This window comes from Mercurialis annua, linkage group LG7, assembly GCF_937616625.2.
Source record: "Mercurialis annua linkage group LG7, ddMerAnnu1.2, whole genome shotgun sequence".
In the NCBI taxonomy this organism is placed as follows: domain Eukaryota; kingdom Viridiplantae; phylum Streptophyta; class Magnoliopsida; order Malpighiales; family Euphorbiaceae; genus Mercurialis; species Mercurialis annua.
Window position 1 is genome coordinate 1,363,711 of NC_065576.1, and position 18,495 is coordinate 1,382,205.

At 31.3% G+C, this 18,495-nt stretch overlaps 3 protein-coding genes across 3 annotated transcripts; 1 reads left to right on the plus strand and 2 right to left on the minus strand.

The window, feature by feature from the left end:
- Positions 1-568: 568 nt before the first annotated feature.
- On the plus strand, positions 569-3,258 carry LOC126656353 (ras-related protein RABA1f). Its single transcript, XM_050350899.1, has 2 exons — positions 569-1,084; positions 2,414-3,258. The coding sequence occupies exons 1-2, from the start codon at positions 864-866 to the stop codon at positions 2,841-2,843; spliced, it is 651 nt and encodes a 216-aa protein (XP_050206856.1). The 5' UTR covers positions 569-863; the 3' UTR covers positions 2,844-3,258.
- Positions 3,259-4,173: 915 nt separating this feature from the next.
- Positions 4,174-4,851, minus strand: LOC126655533 (uncharacterized). Its single transcript, XM_050349756.1, has one exon. It carries the CDS (start codon positions 4,849-4,851, stop codon positions 4,174-4,176), a length of 678 nt encoding a protein of 225 aa, XP_050205713.1.
- Positions 4,852-7,038: 2,187 nt separating this feature from the next.
- Positions 7,039-7,704, minus strand: LOC126655536 (uncharacterized). The gene has a single exon (XM_050349758.1). It carries the CDS (start codon positions 7,702-7,704, stop codon positions 7,039-7,041), a length of 666 nt encoding a protein of 221 aa, XP_050205715.1.
- Positions 7,705-18,495: the final 10,791 nt, after the last annotated feature.

The window sequence follows — 18,495 nt, forward strand, 5'->3', positions numbered from 1 at the left end:
GATCAAATATAGTTGCATTACATTAAATTGATACAAAATACTATTATATTTTTAAAATTTAATTAGTTTAGTCAATTATTAAGGATATTATTATTTTTGAAAATTATTTAATTAAAAGTAAAATGTAACATTCGGAAAAGTTGGTAAGTGATTCAAATGAAATAATGACCTATTTTCTGCATAATAGCTTCCTGGATAATTAATTTTTAGGATAACATATCTTTCGAAAATTATATAGTTCTGCATTAAGGGATATTTTTTTTTTGTGATAATTGGAGAAGAAGAGCGTTTGTAGGAAAAAATGAACTCACAATTTAGCAGTTTGCTGCCTAACGCTTATATCATTTTAACTATAACTCATGGCTAATTATATTTTAATTTATTATCTATATTTTAATTTTTATCTAATTACATTTTTATTGTATCCATTCTTAAAATTTATTTTTGCAATCAACAATTTGACATTATTTTATAAAATAGTCATGTAAGGAAAAAAAATAAAAGAATTATTTTTATAAATGTAAAAAAAAGCAAAGAATTTCTTATATTATTATTACTAAATAAAATCTACAAACACCATTCTCTCCTCCAAATCTAATCTCTCCTTTTTATACAAATCACAAGCGGCTCTCTCTCTCTACAACGTCAACATTTTTTAAAATTCAAATAACAAAATCATCGACAAACAACAATATTTATTCTTAGATTTCCACAGATACATATAAATCAAGCAATCCGAGACCGACCCATTTCCCTTTGATCTTCATTTTTCGATACCCACATTTTCAATTTTGTTGGGCATCACCAAATTTTGAATTTTTTTTTTGATATCACCCATTATTTGATCTCCATTTTCAATAAAAATGGGGGCTTATAGAGCAGATGATGACTATGATTACTTGTTTAAGGTGGTTTTAATCGGCGATTCGGGTGTCGGAAAATCAAATCTGTTGTCTAGATTCACCAAAAATGAATTTAGTCTTGAATCTAAATCCACCATTGGTGTTGAATTTGCTACTCGTAGTATTCATGTTGATGATAAGGTTGTTAAGGCTCAGATTTGGGACACTGCTGGTCAAGAAAGGTTTCATCTTTTTCCCTTTAATTCTCTTAAACTTTAAAAAAATTATGTTTTTTTTTCAATTTTTAGATCTGTAAATATGAGATTTTGTAGATATGGAATTGTTAATTGTTTTGTGTGTATTTGTGTTTGGATTATTTTTAATTTGATTTGATGTGGAAAATTGTGTAAAGATTGTGCGTTTGTGAGAGGAATCGATCCCACAACTTAGCAAATTACTGCCCAATGCTTATATCGTTTGAGCTCATTGGTAAAGATGGTATTTTTTTTTGAGTTGTTTGAGGATCAAGTATTTTTAATAGTAGAATTTGAGAACTTTTTTTGGATAATTTAGTTGGAATTAGTGGTTGAATTTGATCTGTATGGGATTATGGTAGGAGTCAATGAGAATATTGATGTCATACATGTGCAATATCTGACAGAGTATTTAGTGTCGGTGTGCAATGTACTACTAATAATAAGTAACTTCAAAGATTTCATGTGAGTCACACACCTATTATTTTGTTTCTGTAAGTACACTGTTAGGTAAGGTATTTAGTGTCTGTAGATTGTTCATGATCTGTTTAAGATGTTGATGAAGCCACACATTAACCTTTTCATATCTTCTATTTTTGCTTGAGCTTTATGTTTAACACTTTTATACAAAAATAGCAGCAAATGGTTAATATCTGGACAAATTATTTATCTTTTACGGCTATGCTTGATGACTTTACTTGACATTGTGCTATCGGCCACTGATTTTCACTGTAATTTGGAAAAGGGATCTATACAAAAGATTTCTTATGGTAACATGAGATGTTAACTGCATTGTCAATGATATATGATGCTTGCTTGGCATTTATTTTCTTGAGAATTGAAAGTAGTTTTTAGATTTGGCTGTGCAATAGATGATGAGAAATATAAACCAGGTTTATTTATCTTTATTGAGCGGAAACTTCTTGAATCCTACGTTTATATGTTTTGTTTTCATTCTCGGAAATGCTTTTGAAATTCTGAAACCCTATTCCTATAATCTATTCATGTAAAGATTGAGTTTTTCCATTTTGCTTTTGGTCTTTTTTCGTATGCCCTTGCCGTGTTATGTTGAGTAGCACAAGCACTCTTTTTTTGTGAATGAAGACAGAGATATATATTTTTAGACACAATTTTGGCTGCTTTGATGATTTGATTATAGTTTTACAATGTCATTGGCACTTGTCTTTTTCCAGCATTTGAAAACAGACACTTCTTATACATTTGTAGTTGATAATATCTAACTTGGCTGGGCATATTTATTTCCTATCACTTTCATTTGGAGAGCAAATTGTCATCCTATTGTTTTTGTTTTCGCAGATATCGGGCCATCACTAGTGCATACTACAGAGGAGCTGTTGGCGCCTTGCTCGTCTATGATGTCACTCGACATGTCACCTTTGAGAATGTGGAAAGATGGTTGAAGGAGCTCCGAGATCACACTGATTCCAACATTGTTATTATGCTTGTAGGAAACAAGGCAGATTTACGACACTTACGCGCAGTTACGACTGAGGATGCCAAGGCATTTGCTGAGAGAGAGAGCACCTTCTTTATGGAAACCTCTGCACTGGAGTCCTTGAATGTCGAAAACGCATTTACTGAAGTCCTAAGTCAGATATATCGTGTTGTCAGCCGAAAGGCTCTTGATGTAGGGGATGACCCTGCAGCATTACCAAAAGGACAGACTATTAACGTCAACAAAGATGATGTGTCGGCTGTTAAAAAAGTCGGATGCTGCTCCGCATAGACTAACTGAAGTCTCGAGGAGGGAATATTATTTTCTGCTGTTGATGGTTATCTTCAGTGTCTTGAAGGTGCCTTCATTTTTCTCTCGGATATGTTCGAAAGAGGCCATTTGTAGCTTGCTGGCATGCTTTAGAGATTTTAAACTTGCTTTAAATGCAGAGACAGATATTAAGTGTTGAGATCCAATAGATTATCATGTTAAGATCCAGTATATTATTACGTTAAGATACGATAGATTCACATTTCGTTGCATTTCTTGTTTCTCCGTTATTCTTTCGGTTGATTGTTTTCTTGGAGTGGTGTTGTAATCTGTAGCCGGATCCAACCCTCTAGGTTAGGCTGCTCTCATTTGAGAATTTATGTCAAGATTGATCTTTTGTTTTACCTGGTTGATTAATAATTTATTAGCTTGTTCAGATTCACTTGCTCATAACATTGATTTGGATCACACAAGTAATGGTCTTCCAACAGCTTCATCTATTATCAGAGCTATATTTGAAAATTCTAATTAATAACATTACATTATTGACATAATAACGTGTTTCAATTTTATTGATTGTGTCCACGGATAATGCGGTGGATAGAATCTATGTAACGATCTGTCGCCCTTGACTTTATCACTTCTCGATGTGATGGATTTATTTTAGCTGTGTTTGATCGATTAGCATATTTGGTTACAAGATCAGTGCTTCAAATGTCAGAATCAGTTTGTGTTGTACGGAAAAGAAATCGTTAAATGAAAAATATGATACGTTAAACAACGTACAAGAATTATTTACAAATGTAAAGTTTCGAAAGCAACGTCAAAACATTAGACTCGATATATTTCTACTTCTGTTTTCAACTAGATAAATTTTCGTTATCAAAGACGAACTCATAAACTCATTGCTAGTCTCAGAACGACTCCGTTAGCTGTACAAGAAGCGGATTCATTCAAACAAGAATGCACATTAAACATCGAAAATTATGCTGGCTTGCTCTCAAACAAGCTCTGTTCACTCCATTTTTCCAGCTCTTTGCAGTCTTTCTACGACTGTCTAGTTCACCGTAGAGTATCCGAAATTGTTAAGAATTTCGATCATGCCTAGCACTTGTCAAGAAATGAAAACGACACAACTTTCTCCGTTGTGTTGTTACAATTTATACAATAATAATTTATAAATATAAACATCAGAGCTTCAAAACCAACGTCAAAACATAAAACTCGATAAATTTTTATTTAACGTTTTCGACTCAATAAGTTTCCTTAGAGCATACATTCCGTAAAACATATCTTCACTCGGAATTTTTATTTCCGTTTTCAACTCGATAAATTTCCGTAAAACATATCTTCACTCGGAATCGAGTGATTCGATCCTCCTACAACCTCCATAAACCCTACCCTCTTCTGTCCTACAAGCATACCTATTCTTTCTCAACTTCCTCAATTTCCTAAAAAACCTTTCAATAATTACAGAATTAGGCACAAAATTAACCAGTCCTTCAACTTTGCCACCCCCATTTTCAATTTTCTCTCTCACAACCATCATAAAACAATAAAGAGACTGATCAATTTCTTTACTAGATGGTGTAATGCAAATATCATTAATCCTAGCAAATGTTCTTTCTCCTTCTAATGGACCATTCTGCCATTTAAGAACATAATTACAAACACACTCCTCATCTTCCTCATCTTGTTCAATTTGGTCCTTGTTGAATTTATGTTCTTCATTTAAAACCTCAACAACTAGAGCATCGTAAAATTTAGTCTCTTGATTCTCTAAATAACATAATGCACAGACGTTCATACCTTGATAAATTGATTTGCAATCATGATCTTGAATTTGAACACTGCTTGGCCGGAATCTTCGCCGGAAATCATTCAATTGTTCGTTGTTTTTGAACAAATTAACCTCAAAATTTTCATCGTCTGCTTCGGGAAAATTGGCGTAGTGTACTGTGATTTTCTTGCCATCGAAGAATAAATTCACATCATACCATGCATCGTCTTGTGGACACTGAAATTCCATTGCAATTTATTTTCTCGGGAAAATTTTCTTGCTGAAATTGTTGAGAAAGAATTTGAAAAGGAATAAAATTAGAATGTTGAGATTCTGTTGAGAGGAAGATCTATCATTCTCTTCCCTTATCTAGTTCTAAGTAGTTCAAACAACTGTCTTTAAAATTTTAATTATAATTGGAAAGCGGAATGCTTCCGGGAGAAATCGAATCCACGACCTAGTATTTTATTGTCCGGCGCTTATACTATTTGAGCTATATCTCACTGTTTTGTACATTTTTTTTAAAAAAATATTCTGAAATAAGAAAATAACTTATGCGTCATTAAATTATTTATATTGCTCCCATATTTAAATTTACTAATAATTTAATTAGTTATTGTTTTTATTTTCTAGACATTCAAAAAGACTTAAAATAAACAAAGGCTATTTATTTAAAGTATGTTAACTTGTAAAAATTACTATTAATGGAAACAAAATTAAATCTCGACTTCTATACTTTAAATTTGAATAGTAATATTTATATCATTATATATATTTTTTAGTGAATCATCATTATATTTTATTTAAAAAAGTAATTACATTTACCACTAGTCTATATTTAAATATAAAAATATTAAAAAAAATTCAACTGCTCTTAACATCTTTTGATCTTTTGCTGCAATAATTCTTTCAAAAGCATTATAATTGGTATACACTACATTATTTATGGACTGGGCTATTCAGATAGTATGAGTTTAAAATTCTTTAGATTTTGATACAACACATAGGTGTGGGTGAGCGTCGGTCGGTTCGGTTCGGTTGGAATTTTTTTGGTTTTTTCGGTTTTTGATTTTAAAAATTTCCAAACCGAACCGAACCAAATTTTTAGTTTGGAGGTAAAAAATCGAATCTAACCGAACCGAAAATTTCGGTTCGGTACGGTTCGATTAAACCCGAATTTCACCATTTTTTATTTTTTATATTAAAATTAATTGAAATATTAAATAATTAGAGTCTAATAAACTTTCATATATGTTTAAATAACAATTATTAACTCATATATCCACAATAATTAAGATATAAAGACAAAAAACATATAAATATATGTATATATGTATATTATTTTTAAAAATATTTATATATTTTATATTAAAGTTCGGTTAATTCGGTTTTTCGGTCGGTTTGGTTTTCAAAACACCCAAACCAAACCGAACACCGAACACCAAATTTTACCTAAAGTAGAAACCAAACGAAACTGTTTTCACCGAAAAACCGAACCAAACAACAAAATTTGGTTAGGTTCAGTTCGGTTTTTCGGTTTAGTTCAGTTCTTGCTCACCCCTATACATAGGTTCTTATAATATTGTGAAACTTTGTTTAATATAAAATCTTGATTTTTTTTTCAGAAGTAATCCTTTTCTTGTGTTAAAATTCATTTCTTTAATTTTTTCTGTATCATTTTATTATAATGAACAATAACAATAAACATATCAAGAAGAAGATGGAAAAAAATTTATAATCTCAGAATTAGCAGGCTTAACTTTTTTTTTATATGTGAAATCAATTCTTTGTTTCAATTCTTGAATTATTGGAGGAAACTAAGAAAAACTTTTTTTATTTATAAAAAGCATTAAGCAAGATTCACTATTTAAATAGCTTGCTTTTAGTGAAGATTAAAAATTGCTTAATTATATCTAACTAGCCCAGACTAAATGTCTTCTTTTATATCAAGCGAAGGTAGAACCGGAACGAAGCGAATCTAGCATCCAGAGAGGATGGAAATGGTCCGATCAAAACAGACTGGTCCAATTGAACTGTGATACAACACATAGGTTCTTATAATATTGTGAAACTTTGTTTAATATAAAATCTTGATTTTTTTTTCCAGAAGTAATCCTTTTCTTGTGTTAAGATTCATGTCTTTAATATTTTCTGTATCATTTTATTATAATGAACAATAACAATAAATATATCAAGAAGAATATGGAAAAGAATTTATAATCTTAGAATTAGCAGGCTTAACTTTTTTTTCTCAAAAAAAAAACTTTTTTTATATGAAATCAATTCTTTGTTTCAATTCTTGAATTATTGGAGGAAATTAAGAAAAACTTTTTTTATTTATAAAACGCATTAAGCAAGATTCACTATCTAAGTAGCTTGCTTTTAGTGAAAATTAAAAATTGCTTAATTATATCTAAGTAGCCCGGACTAAATGTCTTATTTTATATCAAGCGAAGGTAGAACCGGAACGAAGTGAATCGAGCATCCAGAGAGGATGGAAATGGTCCGATCAAAACAGATTGGTTCGATCGAACCAGAGCCAGTTCGATCGGACCATAAACTTACTCTATCTAAATTCATTACAATCTGATCCTCTAGAAATCCAAGTGGCATCAAACAACTCCTAGTTTTACGATGGTAAACAATTTCTAATTTAATCCAACAATTCTTTCTTCCGTATTCTCCCATCTTCCACACATAGAATGGATCCGAAAGCGAGTCTCGTAAGCCTATACAAAGACACCCGTCTAGAGCAGATATAAATTTAAAATCAAATATATTTTCAGGAAGAGCAATTTCTTCGAATCTCTCCGCTACCAAATTAAAAGATAAAATCACACTATGGCCGTTGTTGTTCGCCCTTTTAACATGCCAATGTGGGATTCCATTCGCGTGAGTAACGGCTGGTGTGGTGTGTGATATGAACTTGTACGGAAAGTCACATTTTATTGTCTTACAAAAATCCAGCTTCACGTCATAAATTTGAACTTCAATTAAATTATTATGCAAATTACAGGATTCCGCTACCACAATTTTATAATCGCCATTCAAGTTGTTGTACCCGAGTCCCGCCATATACATATCCGACTTGTCGGAAATCATTCTGTTGATTTTTCTATGCTCTCGGATAATTGGATTCCATAATATAAAATCTTGTAAGTACCTTGAGAGACTTATCAGTAATAAACCATTGCACGAACCAAATAGCCGAGGACCGCGCACAAAATTTCCATAGACTATTTCACTGCAGGCTTGTTGTCACGATCCATTTTCATGAATCGTGACCGGCGCTAGGGTATGGGTATGGTTGTACCAAAACCCGTAGCTAGCCTTGCGGATAACCAATTTATAACATTTAAAACAATGTATCTGCAGAAAACCACATGCTCGGAGGTAACCGAGACTCCAACCTAGCCTAGCAGTACATTTAAGCAACATATATTCAAAGTATACTTAATTTCAAATTAAACTCCAACAACATGGCAAATCAATAAATAATAACAAAATTACTGTAATCATGCCAAAGCTGATAAAATCATAGTTGAACTATATCAACAAACAATAGTCTAAAACAATAAGTATAAGACTAAAACATCAATAATCCAATACTACTACTGCGGTCTAAGAGTTTAAAACAGTTCGACTCTTTTATTCTGAAAATAAATAAAGAACCTCCAAGAATGAAGAAACGGAGATCGACAAATACTCAAATCACAAACCTGAAAAATTTGGGAAAACAACGGGGTCAGATTTACTGAGTAGAGTTTATATAACCATTTACATTTATTAAGTTGAACACCTTTAAAAACGTTTAATAAAACATTTTAATTATGGATTATCAATAAAACCCTAAACCACAATTTCTAAATCCATTGTCGTGTCGGTGAGACGTATCTCAATAACCGATCCTCGACTATCACTTAATAAATAGTGAGCCCAGGAGACGTATCTTCCACCGGTGCCCTCACTAAGGTGAGACGTATCTCAAACCTACCTCAATACCATAATCATTACCAGTGCGCACGCAGTCCCGATGATGCCCATCGAGTAGCACGTTCCAAATCAAATCCACAATGCCGAAAACAGTTCAAAAGCTGCTTATACATATATATTTACAAAATATAACATTTACTAAATAAAGAGGTAAATAGAGATATAAACTCACTGCTTGCTATTCCACGTGAAACTGACAAGCAATCTAACTCGGGTTCGCCTCTGAAGTACGAACAGTCGACGGGTCTAGACAAGGTAATAATTATAAATTAAAAACAGACCCTAACTCTAGAGAGTACTAGACAACACATAGGACTAGCACAAACAACAAGTCAGATAAAAACCACACAGAATAAACGCAAGACTCAAATAAATTATAATGCCCAATTAATACAAGTATATTAAGTTCTCGCTTTAAAATCCATTTCAAAAAAATATTGCTTAAATAATATTTAAACAATAAATTAAATTAAATTCCAAAAATAATAATTTAGCCGAATTACCGATAACTGCCAGGCTAATCTCAAATGTCAGGCGACCCAAGTCTAACCCGACCCACACATTAAACCAAAATTATAAACCATAGTTTATAATTTAAAAATAAAATAAATACCCATTCGATAAATTAATAAATAAATGTTTTAAAATGGAACTCAGTATCTTAAAATCCAAGTAACCAATAGTTACTAATAATTTTTATAATAAAAAAATAAATTAAAAAAACGTCTAAATCTTAAAACGTCAATTTGACACGTGAAGTCAATAATTTTCAAAATTTAAAAATTATCCGAGTAATTATAAATTATTGATTAAAATATAATTATTTTTTCTCAATTATATTTATAAACACAAGTTAATTCAAAATCAAATTTGTTAATAAAATCATGATTTCATTAACTATAGAAGTAGCCCACACTTAAATAACAAAGCCCAACAATTTGAATATAATATTTCCGTCCACAATCCTCATCTTCACCAAGTATATGAATCTCAGGAACAAATATTACAGCAACGTCAACCATATTACAAGCCTCATACTTCCTTAACAACCATACTATCAATAACAATGATTCTCTATCAATGAACGATTGTAGTGACCAAAACAATACTAACCAAAATTATAAACCATATACAATAACAAGAACAAGGAAAGGAATTACGTCCATGACAGCTGAAACAAACGCTTCAAATAATTACAACAACGATGGAACAATCACCACTCAATCAAATGGGTTTATTACTTCATCCACAAAAGATTACAGAAAAGCAATGGCAGCAATGAAATCAATATAACAGTAGTAACACGCACAAAAGAACGCAGTCATATTTTTTCAATCGATGAATCGTAACGGCACTTAAACGGATAAGATTTACGTACCAAAAACAAAACCAATGCGTAGGGATGATCGGGAATGATCGAGATAGATGAAACGTAGAGAAAACTTTGGATTTGATGCTACCATAGTAAACAACATAAGTCATTAAGCGGTGTTACGATATCGTAAGAATAAAGGAAAGAGAGACGATAGGCTTACCGGATTGAACGTATAAAAGGAATGTTGAAGGCGATATCTCAGAATGGTTTAGAGCGTTTGACAGCTAGGGTTTTGTTTAAAACGAAGAAAAAAAAGGGTTTTGAAATATTGAATGAAAGAAAATAAAAGACGCAGAAATTACACTGCTACTCCAAAATCCAGTTTCTGCTCCATATTTTTACATAAGGGATATATGGGCTATTCTTAAAATTTTGGCCACCTACCAAAATTTGATGGGCTAAATAAGGTAAATGCATAAGATAATTATTTTGGCCATCCCCGTGAAAGTATATAAGGTAAATGCATTGCTTTTTTTTTCCTCTTTTTTTTATAACTATAATAAATACTTAACATATTTAATTTAATAATAATAAAAAAATAAATTACCTAAATTTGACGGAATGCAAAATTTATAATTAAAAACAATTTAAAAATATGGGATATTACATTCTCTCTAACTTATTGAAAATTCGTCCTCGAATTAGAACAAAAACGACTAACGTAATTACACAACATAAAATTACATACAAAACGCACATAACCAACGTAAAACTCACGATCTAGATACCCAAGGTAATCAAGGACAACAATAATAATAATTCTGCATAACGAACTTCGTCTCTTAAGAACATTCCTCAACCAAGTAACTATTTCAAACCATTTGGCAAAACAACTTAAAGGTACTTAACCAAGTCAACCAAGACTTCTCTAAGCTTAAATCACGTGTCGGGCGACCCAAGTCAACCCGAACTAAGAAACCCCAATATAAACCAATGTTTAAAATCTGAAAATTCATTTGATAAAATAACATGAAGTTTGAAAAGTAACAGAACTCAACATTACTTAACTAGTCAACAATTAACAACACGCACCTAGAGTATTGGATAAAATCCAAAATAACAAACATGCTAAAAATGGCACCACAAGCCACAACATAGGAATTCCGTGCTTAACGACTTAAGCACTTGCCTAAGCAAAACTCAACAAGTTGTTCCTCGAACAAAACTCAATACCACAACTCATACACTAAACAATTTCAGATGGTCACAAAAAGTATCAACACTAACTTTCACTTGACATAAACGATGTCGCCATATCTAGTTGAAATCAAACGAGTAAAACAAACTCTCCTACAAAAAAAATTTGACTGAAAAGCTTAAGATAATCCTAGAACAAAGCCTCAAATCTCTTGCAATGATAACTCCAAACAAAATTTCCACTCGGGAAGGTCAACACAAGACGAAACACACCGAAAACATATGGGGTATTACATTCTCCCAACCTGTGAAAAACTAGAACTCGAATTTTTAATCTGAAACTGACTTGCAGTTTAAACGGTCACAACAAACTTATGCGCAAAATTCTGATTCTAACAACTTAGTGCCCCAATGATCACTCGATCAACATAATGTGAATAATCAACAATTATCCAATTGAGAGCCACAAATACTCTTTAACAAGTTGGCTTCCAAAACTAACTTAAATCTATAAGATTACTAACTCCACATTATCAAAGTGTAAGAACAAGCCCTAAGCTCAACTATAATTCTTAAAATTCCAAACTCTATCGTTTCATACAGGGTATTATAAACACAAGCTCGTAAAATCTTGCGTTCTACAACACCTACTCACTTATCCAGTTATAACGAGCTCGGCACCCAAAGCAATCGATAAAAATACTCCACAACAACTAAATAATATTTTGGCAAAAAAACAACCACTATTTGAATCATTTGATTCAACGATTAACACCAATTTCGATAATACCATTAACTTCGTGAATCATAAACACAAAATTTTTACCGTCATTCAAAAGAATACGTAAACTTAACTCATGATAACAGAATCTCCAGATTAGCAACAAAATCTCAATCCTAGTTATTTCTACAATCATTCAAAAATAAAATAGGTCGTAATAATCTAAGTATATAATCACTAACTTACATCCTAAATATGTCCCACAACTTAACTTTATTTCATACAAAAAAAAATTAATATTCGAACAAAACGATATCAAAACTCTCAACAATTAAACCCTCAATCTACAGTGTCGAACAACCAACTTTGTTGTCGAAACTCACCAAATAAAATCATCAGATTTTTTTTTCAAATCAACTAGTTCATATACCCAAATCAAATCTAAATTCTCAAACAAAATTCCATCGATTGACTATAACCTCGTATACAACAAGAAATCACTACGACCAATTTACCCGACCGGACTGTTAGTTATGCTCAAAAGCAACCTATGGAAGTGTAAAATTTTCAAATACTAGAACATTTTATATTCAAAATTTTCCACCTCTCTTTTAAAAGACTTAACATTTTACACCTTATTTTTATATATCAAAATCATAGTACCTTTACCGTTGGAAAACTATCAGTTTTGTAAACCCCTGAATTTTTTTTTTGAAATATTTGCATTTTTAAATTCGCAGACTCCCCTTACTTTTAAATAAGTTTGCAATTTGTGAAACCGTTCAACTGATAAAACTTATGTTATATGTAAATCAAACTTGCTAAATCATTTATCATTTTCTCGTAAATAATCAACCGTGGAAAAATCCTCCGTATTCGAAATACACATTGATGTTGCAAAAGCTCCAAAATTTTAAGTCGCTTTTAAATTTTACTTTCAAACAAAAACACGATTTGTTGAACTCGTTCAACCGAAAAATTAATTATTCCTTTTGAATCAAATTTGATAAAATTCCTTTCTTCCCATCAGTACGTAAAATTAAGCAATGCAAATCTCTTTATTTAAAAAAAATACCTTTATATCAATAAACCAAAATGCTTGGACAAAAATCAAATTAATATAACAAATTTATTTTAAAATCAAAGTGTAATTACATAAGTTGAGCATAACCAAATCCTTTAAAAAAATAAATTCAATATCGGAAACGTCCACGAAAGCTTTCTAATCTACATATAACTATATACCGCACTTAGCACAACTAAAATCTCGAACGCAACTTCAAAATATTCCTCCAACTCCATACTTAAAATCTATCAAATCATATGATACCACCATAACAATTTTAAACGATATCTCCACTAAAACTCATAAGTATAAAGTAATATCAAATAAAACTCCAAATAAACTGAAACTTAAAGAAGACAACACATCACATACATTTCTATAAAACTTACCACCAGTTTTTGAATCGGACAGAATAAACTTAATGAAAACACCGGCGTATTAAATACACTGATCTCAGGTCAGGATTTCAAATATCCTTTTTTGGGTAATCCGAAATCACCAACAGTTCCAAGGAAATAATTCCCTCAACTTTCTCGATATCCAAACCCAAAGATTTTGACCCACAAACAAAACATCGAATCTATCGAAACTAAAAATGAAGACAAAGGAAACAGGGTCTAAACAAAGATCTTTCTCACAAATTAAGACCATACAATAAGGTAATCCATCCATGACCACGTAAATTAATTCATCTCACGTGTTACTTCGAACGAAGAGACAAAATAAAAACAATCAAAATAGTTCAACCACACATGACATTCAGCAAAATCAGCCCAACATACTTAAAAGACCAAAATCAAGACATGCTACAACAAGTTTGAATTGTCGTATCAAAATCAACTTATAATTATATTATCTTTTAAGAGTACGCTTCAAAACTCATTTGAAATATAATTAACAAATAAATTTCGAGTTCGTGTCGAGTCCCACAGTTTAAAAATCATTTTCCAGAAACCTCTTTATAAAAATAAAGGTTAAATTTCATAAACGCCTCAAATTATAAACCATTGAGTTAGCCGAGTAATTACTACTTCCAAGCTCAACTTCTAATGTGGGTGACCCAAGTCAAGCCCGCAATAACCATTTGTAGAACGTATACAACACATTTTTAAATTAAAAAAAACGCAATTTAAATCAAAACCTCGATCTTTTCAACTAGGGAACTCGACAACACCAAAGTAACAACATCAAGTCATCACCCAAGTGAGACATCTGAAAAATTTAATTGAGCTATTCAAAACAATACTTCGAAAAAAATAGCAACCAAGCAATTACGACCAACAACACCAAAGTGTCGACAAACCACCAAACGATAAAATTTTAAAAGTATTTTAAATCTTTGGTATCACCTTACAAAATAATTTTATTTAAGAAAAATAACTCTTTTGAAATCACCAGTCAAAGTAAATTTGAAATACGAGAAAAATTATTTTAGTGGCTACGTAATGAAAATCATCTTTTAAGTTATCATGCTCAGACTACTCATCTGACTCTTATGTCCAAAACACCAATTAGACCTAAATAATTTTTATTAAAAAATTTCTAAACCAATATGAGGTTCGCAACGTAAAGTCACTAAACATGATAAACGATTTTACTATCAAAATCATTTATACCATAAACAAGCCAAAGCCTAACGAAATATTTTTTTTTTATATTCTCGGCCAAAGCCAAAACTATTCACCAAATAACCCAGCGTTATAAAACCATTAAAGACATAAAATCAAAGTTTATTACCCAATGAAATGCCAAATCAACATGATAAAACAAACAACGTCATAGCCAAGTATGAATTTAGGCAAATTACCAATCATAAAATTTACCGAGAAATCAAAAGCAATTAAAAGGATCACATAAGTGAAATAACAGTTATCACATAAAATCTTAGCATAAGATCAAATATGACACTATTGACTCGACACCATCCTATAGGGGTGTAGGCAGGAAGTTTTGAAAACAAAAGATGACGTTTCAAAGACAAGACTTGAATCCTAATTCCGCAGTAGTTCCTAGGACAAGATAACCACTTAACATGCCAAAACAATTAAACACTTAACATTTAAAAGGCCTTGGTTTGAAACCAAAGCTCTGATACCAAGTTTGTCACGACCCATTTTCATGAATCGTGACCGGCGCTAGGGTATGGGTATGGTTGTACCAAAACCCGTAGCTAGCCTTGCGGATAACCAATTTATAACATTTAAAACAATGTATCTGCAGAAAACCACATGCTCGGAGGTAACCGAGACTCCAACCTAGCCTAGCAGTACATTTAAGCAACATATATTCAAAGTATACTTAATTTCAAATTAAACTCCAACAACATGGCAAATCAATAAATAATAACAAAATTACTGTAATCATGCCAAAGCTGATAAAATCATAGTTGAACTATATCAACAAACAATAGTCTAAAACAATAAGTATAAGACTAAAACATCAATAATCCAATACTACTACTGCGGTCTAAGAGTTTAAAACAGTTCGACTCTTTTATTCTGAAAATAAATAAAGAACCTCCAAGAATGAAGAAACGGAGATCGACAAATACTCAAATCACAAACCTGGAAAATTTGGGAAAACAACGGGGTCAGATTTACTGAGTAGAGTTTATATAACCATTTACATTTATTAAGTTGAACACCTTTAAAAACGTTTAATAAAACATTTTAATTATGGATTATCAATAAAACCCTAAACCACAATTTCTAAATCCATTGTCGTGTCGGTGAGACGTATCTCAATAACCGATCCTCGACTATCACTTAATAAATAGTGAGCCCAGGAGACGTATCTTCCACCGGTGCCCTCACTAAGGTGAGACGTATCTCAAACCTACCTCAATACCATAATCATTACCAGTGCGCACGCAGTCCCGATGATGCCCATCGAGTAGCACGTTCCAAATCAAATCCACAATGCCGAAAACAGTTCAAAAGCTGCTTATACATATATATTTACAAAATATAACATTTACTAAATAAAGAGGTAAATAGAGATATAAACTCACTGCTTGCTATTCCACGTGAAACTGACAAGCAATCTAACTCGGGTTCGCCTCTGAAGTACGAACAGTCGACGGGTCTAGACAAGGTAATAATTATAAATTAAAAACAGACCCTAACTCTAGAGAGTACTAGACAACACATAGGACTAGCACAAACAACAAGTCAGATAAAAACCACACAGAATAAACGCAAGACTCAAATAAATTATAATGCCCAATTAATACAAGTATATTAAGTTCTCGCTTTAAAATCCATTTCAAAAAAATATTGCTTAAATAATATTTAAACAATAAATTAAATTAAATTCCAAAAATAATAATTTAGCCGAATTACCGATAACTGCCAGGCTAATCTCAAATGTCAGGCGACCCAAGTCTAACCCGACCCACACATTAAACCAAAATTATAAACCATAGTTTATAATTTAAAAATAAAATAAATACCCATTCGATAAATTAATAAATAAATGTTTTAAAATGGAACTCAGTATCTTAAAATCCAAGTAACCAATAGTTACTAATAATTTTTATAATAAAAAAATAAATTAAAAAAACGTCTAAATCTTAAAACGTCAATTTGACACGTGAAGTCAATAATTTTCAAAATTTAAAAATTATCCGAGTAATTATAAATTATTGATTAAAATATAATTATTTTTTCTCAATTATATTTATAAACACAAGTTAATTCAAAATCAAATTTGTTAATAAAATCATGATTTCATTAACTATAGAAGTAGCCCACACTTAAATAACAAAGCCCAACAATTTGAATATAATATTTCCGTCCACAATCCTCATCTTCACCAAGTATATGAATCTCAGGAACAAATATTACAGCAACGTCAACCATATTACAAGCCTCATACTTCCTTAACAACCATACTATCAATAACAATGATTCTCTATCAATGAACGATTGTAGTGACCAAAACAATACTAACCAAAATTATAAACCATATACAATAACAAGAACAAGGAAAGGAATTACGTCCATGACAGCTGAAACAAACGCTTCAAATAATTACAACAACGATGGAACAATCACCACTCAATCAAATGGGTTTATTACTTCATCCACAAAAGATTACAGAAAAGCAATGGCAGCAATGAAATCAATATAACAGTAGTAACACGCACAAAAGAACGCAGTCATATTTTTTCAATCGATGAATCGTAACGGCACTTAAACGGATAAGATTTACGTACCAAAAACAAAACCAATGCGTAGGGATGATCGGGAATGATCGAGATAGATGAAACGTAGAGAAAACTTTGGATTTGATGCTACCATAGTAAACAACATAAGTCATTAAGCGGTGTTACGATATCGTAAGAATAAAGGAAAGAGAGACGATAGGCTTACCGGATTGAACGTATAAAAGGAATGTTGAAGGCGATATCTCAGAATGGTTTAGAGCGTTTGACAGCTAGGGTTTTGTTTAAAACGAAGAAAAAAAAGGGTTTTGAAATATTGAATGAAAGAAAATAAAAGACGCAGAAATTACACTGCTACTCCAAAATCCAGTTTCTGCTCCATATTTTTACATAAGGGTTATATGGGCTATTCTTAAAATTTTGGCCACCTACCAAAATTTGATGGGCTAAATAAGGTAAATGCATAAGATAATTATTTTGGCCATCCCCGTGAAAGTATATAAGGTAAATGCATTGCTTTTTTTTCCTCTTTTTTTTATAACTATAATAAATACTTAACATATTTAATTTAATAATAATAAAAAAATAAATTACCTAAATTTGACGGAATGCAAAATTTATAATTAAAAACAATTTAAAAATATGGGATATTACATTGTGGAATCTCTGAGTTTACGGTCTTCCTCGACAATGTCAAAATCACACATAAGGCGAAGAGAAACGGACGGATATAAACTGTGTGTATTCCCTTGTTGGATGGTTCTGTATGTCTGATCGAGGCGTTTAGCGTGATGTTGAAGATGTCGATGGCGAAACTCATCACTAGAAATCAACGAATACCAATCTCGACTTACCGATTTGAAACGAAGCAACGGCGTAGCAGGCACTCTCGACAGAATGTTGATTACTAGATCATCTGGTATATATGGCTTACCGCTATTTTTTTTAATCTCCTTGCGGTTGAACAATGTGCATAATAAAGATAATTATCATCTTAAAAGAAAGATTACCAAAAGGATTGTAGTGTGTGTGTGTATATATATATATATATAAAAGTACAACTAATTTCTTTTTACTAAAAATTTTAAACTACTTTTACTTTTTTTTTTGATGAAAAACTACTTTTACTTAACTACTACCACTGTAATACAGATTAATTGGAAATTGGAAAATATATAGATATATCATCTAATTTAGATAATTTTTACTAAAATTAGTATAAAATAAGAGGATAATTCAAATTAGTTAAGAGTTTGATTCTTAAAAGACAATGTATTAAATTATTAAATATATAGGATTTGAAGTATAAACATGTAGTTTCTCTTGTTGTTAAGGTTTACAGGTGGTTTAGTTATAGTCTGCACCATTAAAAATGTAGATTTTGTTTAATTTTCAATTTTTAAGTTATTTTTTTCTATCTCATGAATTCTTCATAT

What these genes read in the sequence shown, in the direction of transcription:
- LOC126656353 (XM_050350899.1), top strand. Translation starts at nt 864, where the DNA reads ATGGGGGCTTATAGAGCAGATGATGACTATGATTACTTGTTTAAGGTG. An exon ending in GACACTGCTGGTCAAGAAAG is followed by an intron (nt 1,085 to 2,413) that starts GTTTCATCTTTT and finishes TTGTTTTCGCAG; the next exon opens with ATATCGGGCCATCACTAGTG.
- LOC126655533 (XM_050349756.1), bottom strand. Translation starts at nt 4,851, where the DNA reads ATGGAATTTCAGTGTCCACAAGACGATGCATGGTATGATGTGAATTTA.
- LOC126655536 (XM_050349758.1), bottom strand. Translation starts at nt 7,704, where the DNA reads ATGATTTCCGACAAGTCGGATATGTATATGGCGGGACTCGGGTACAAC.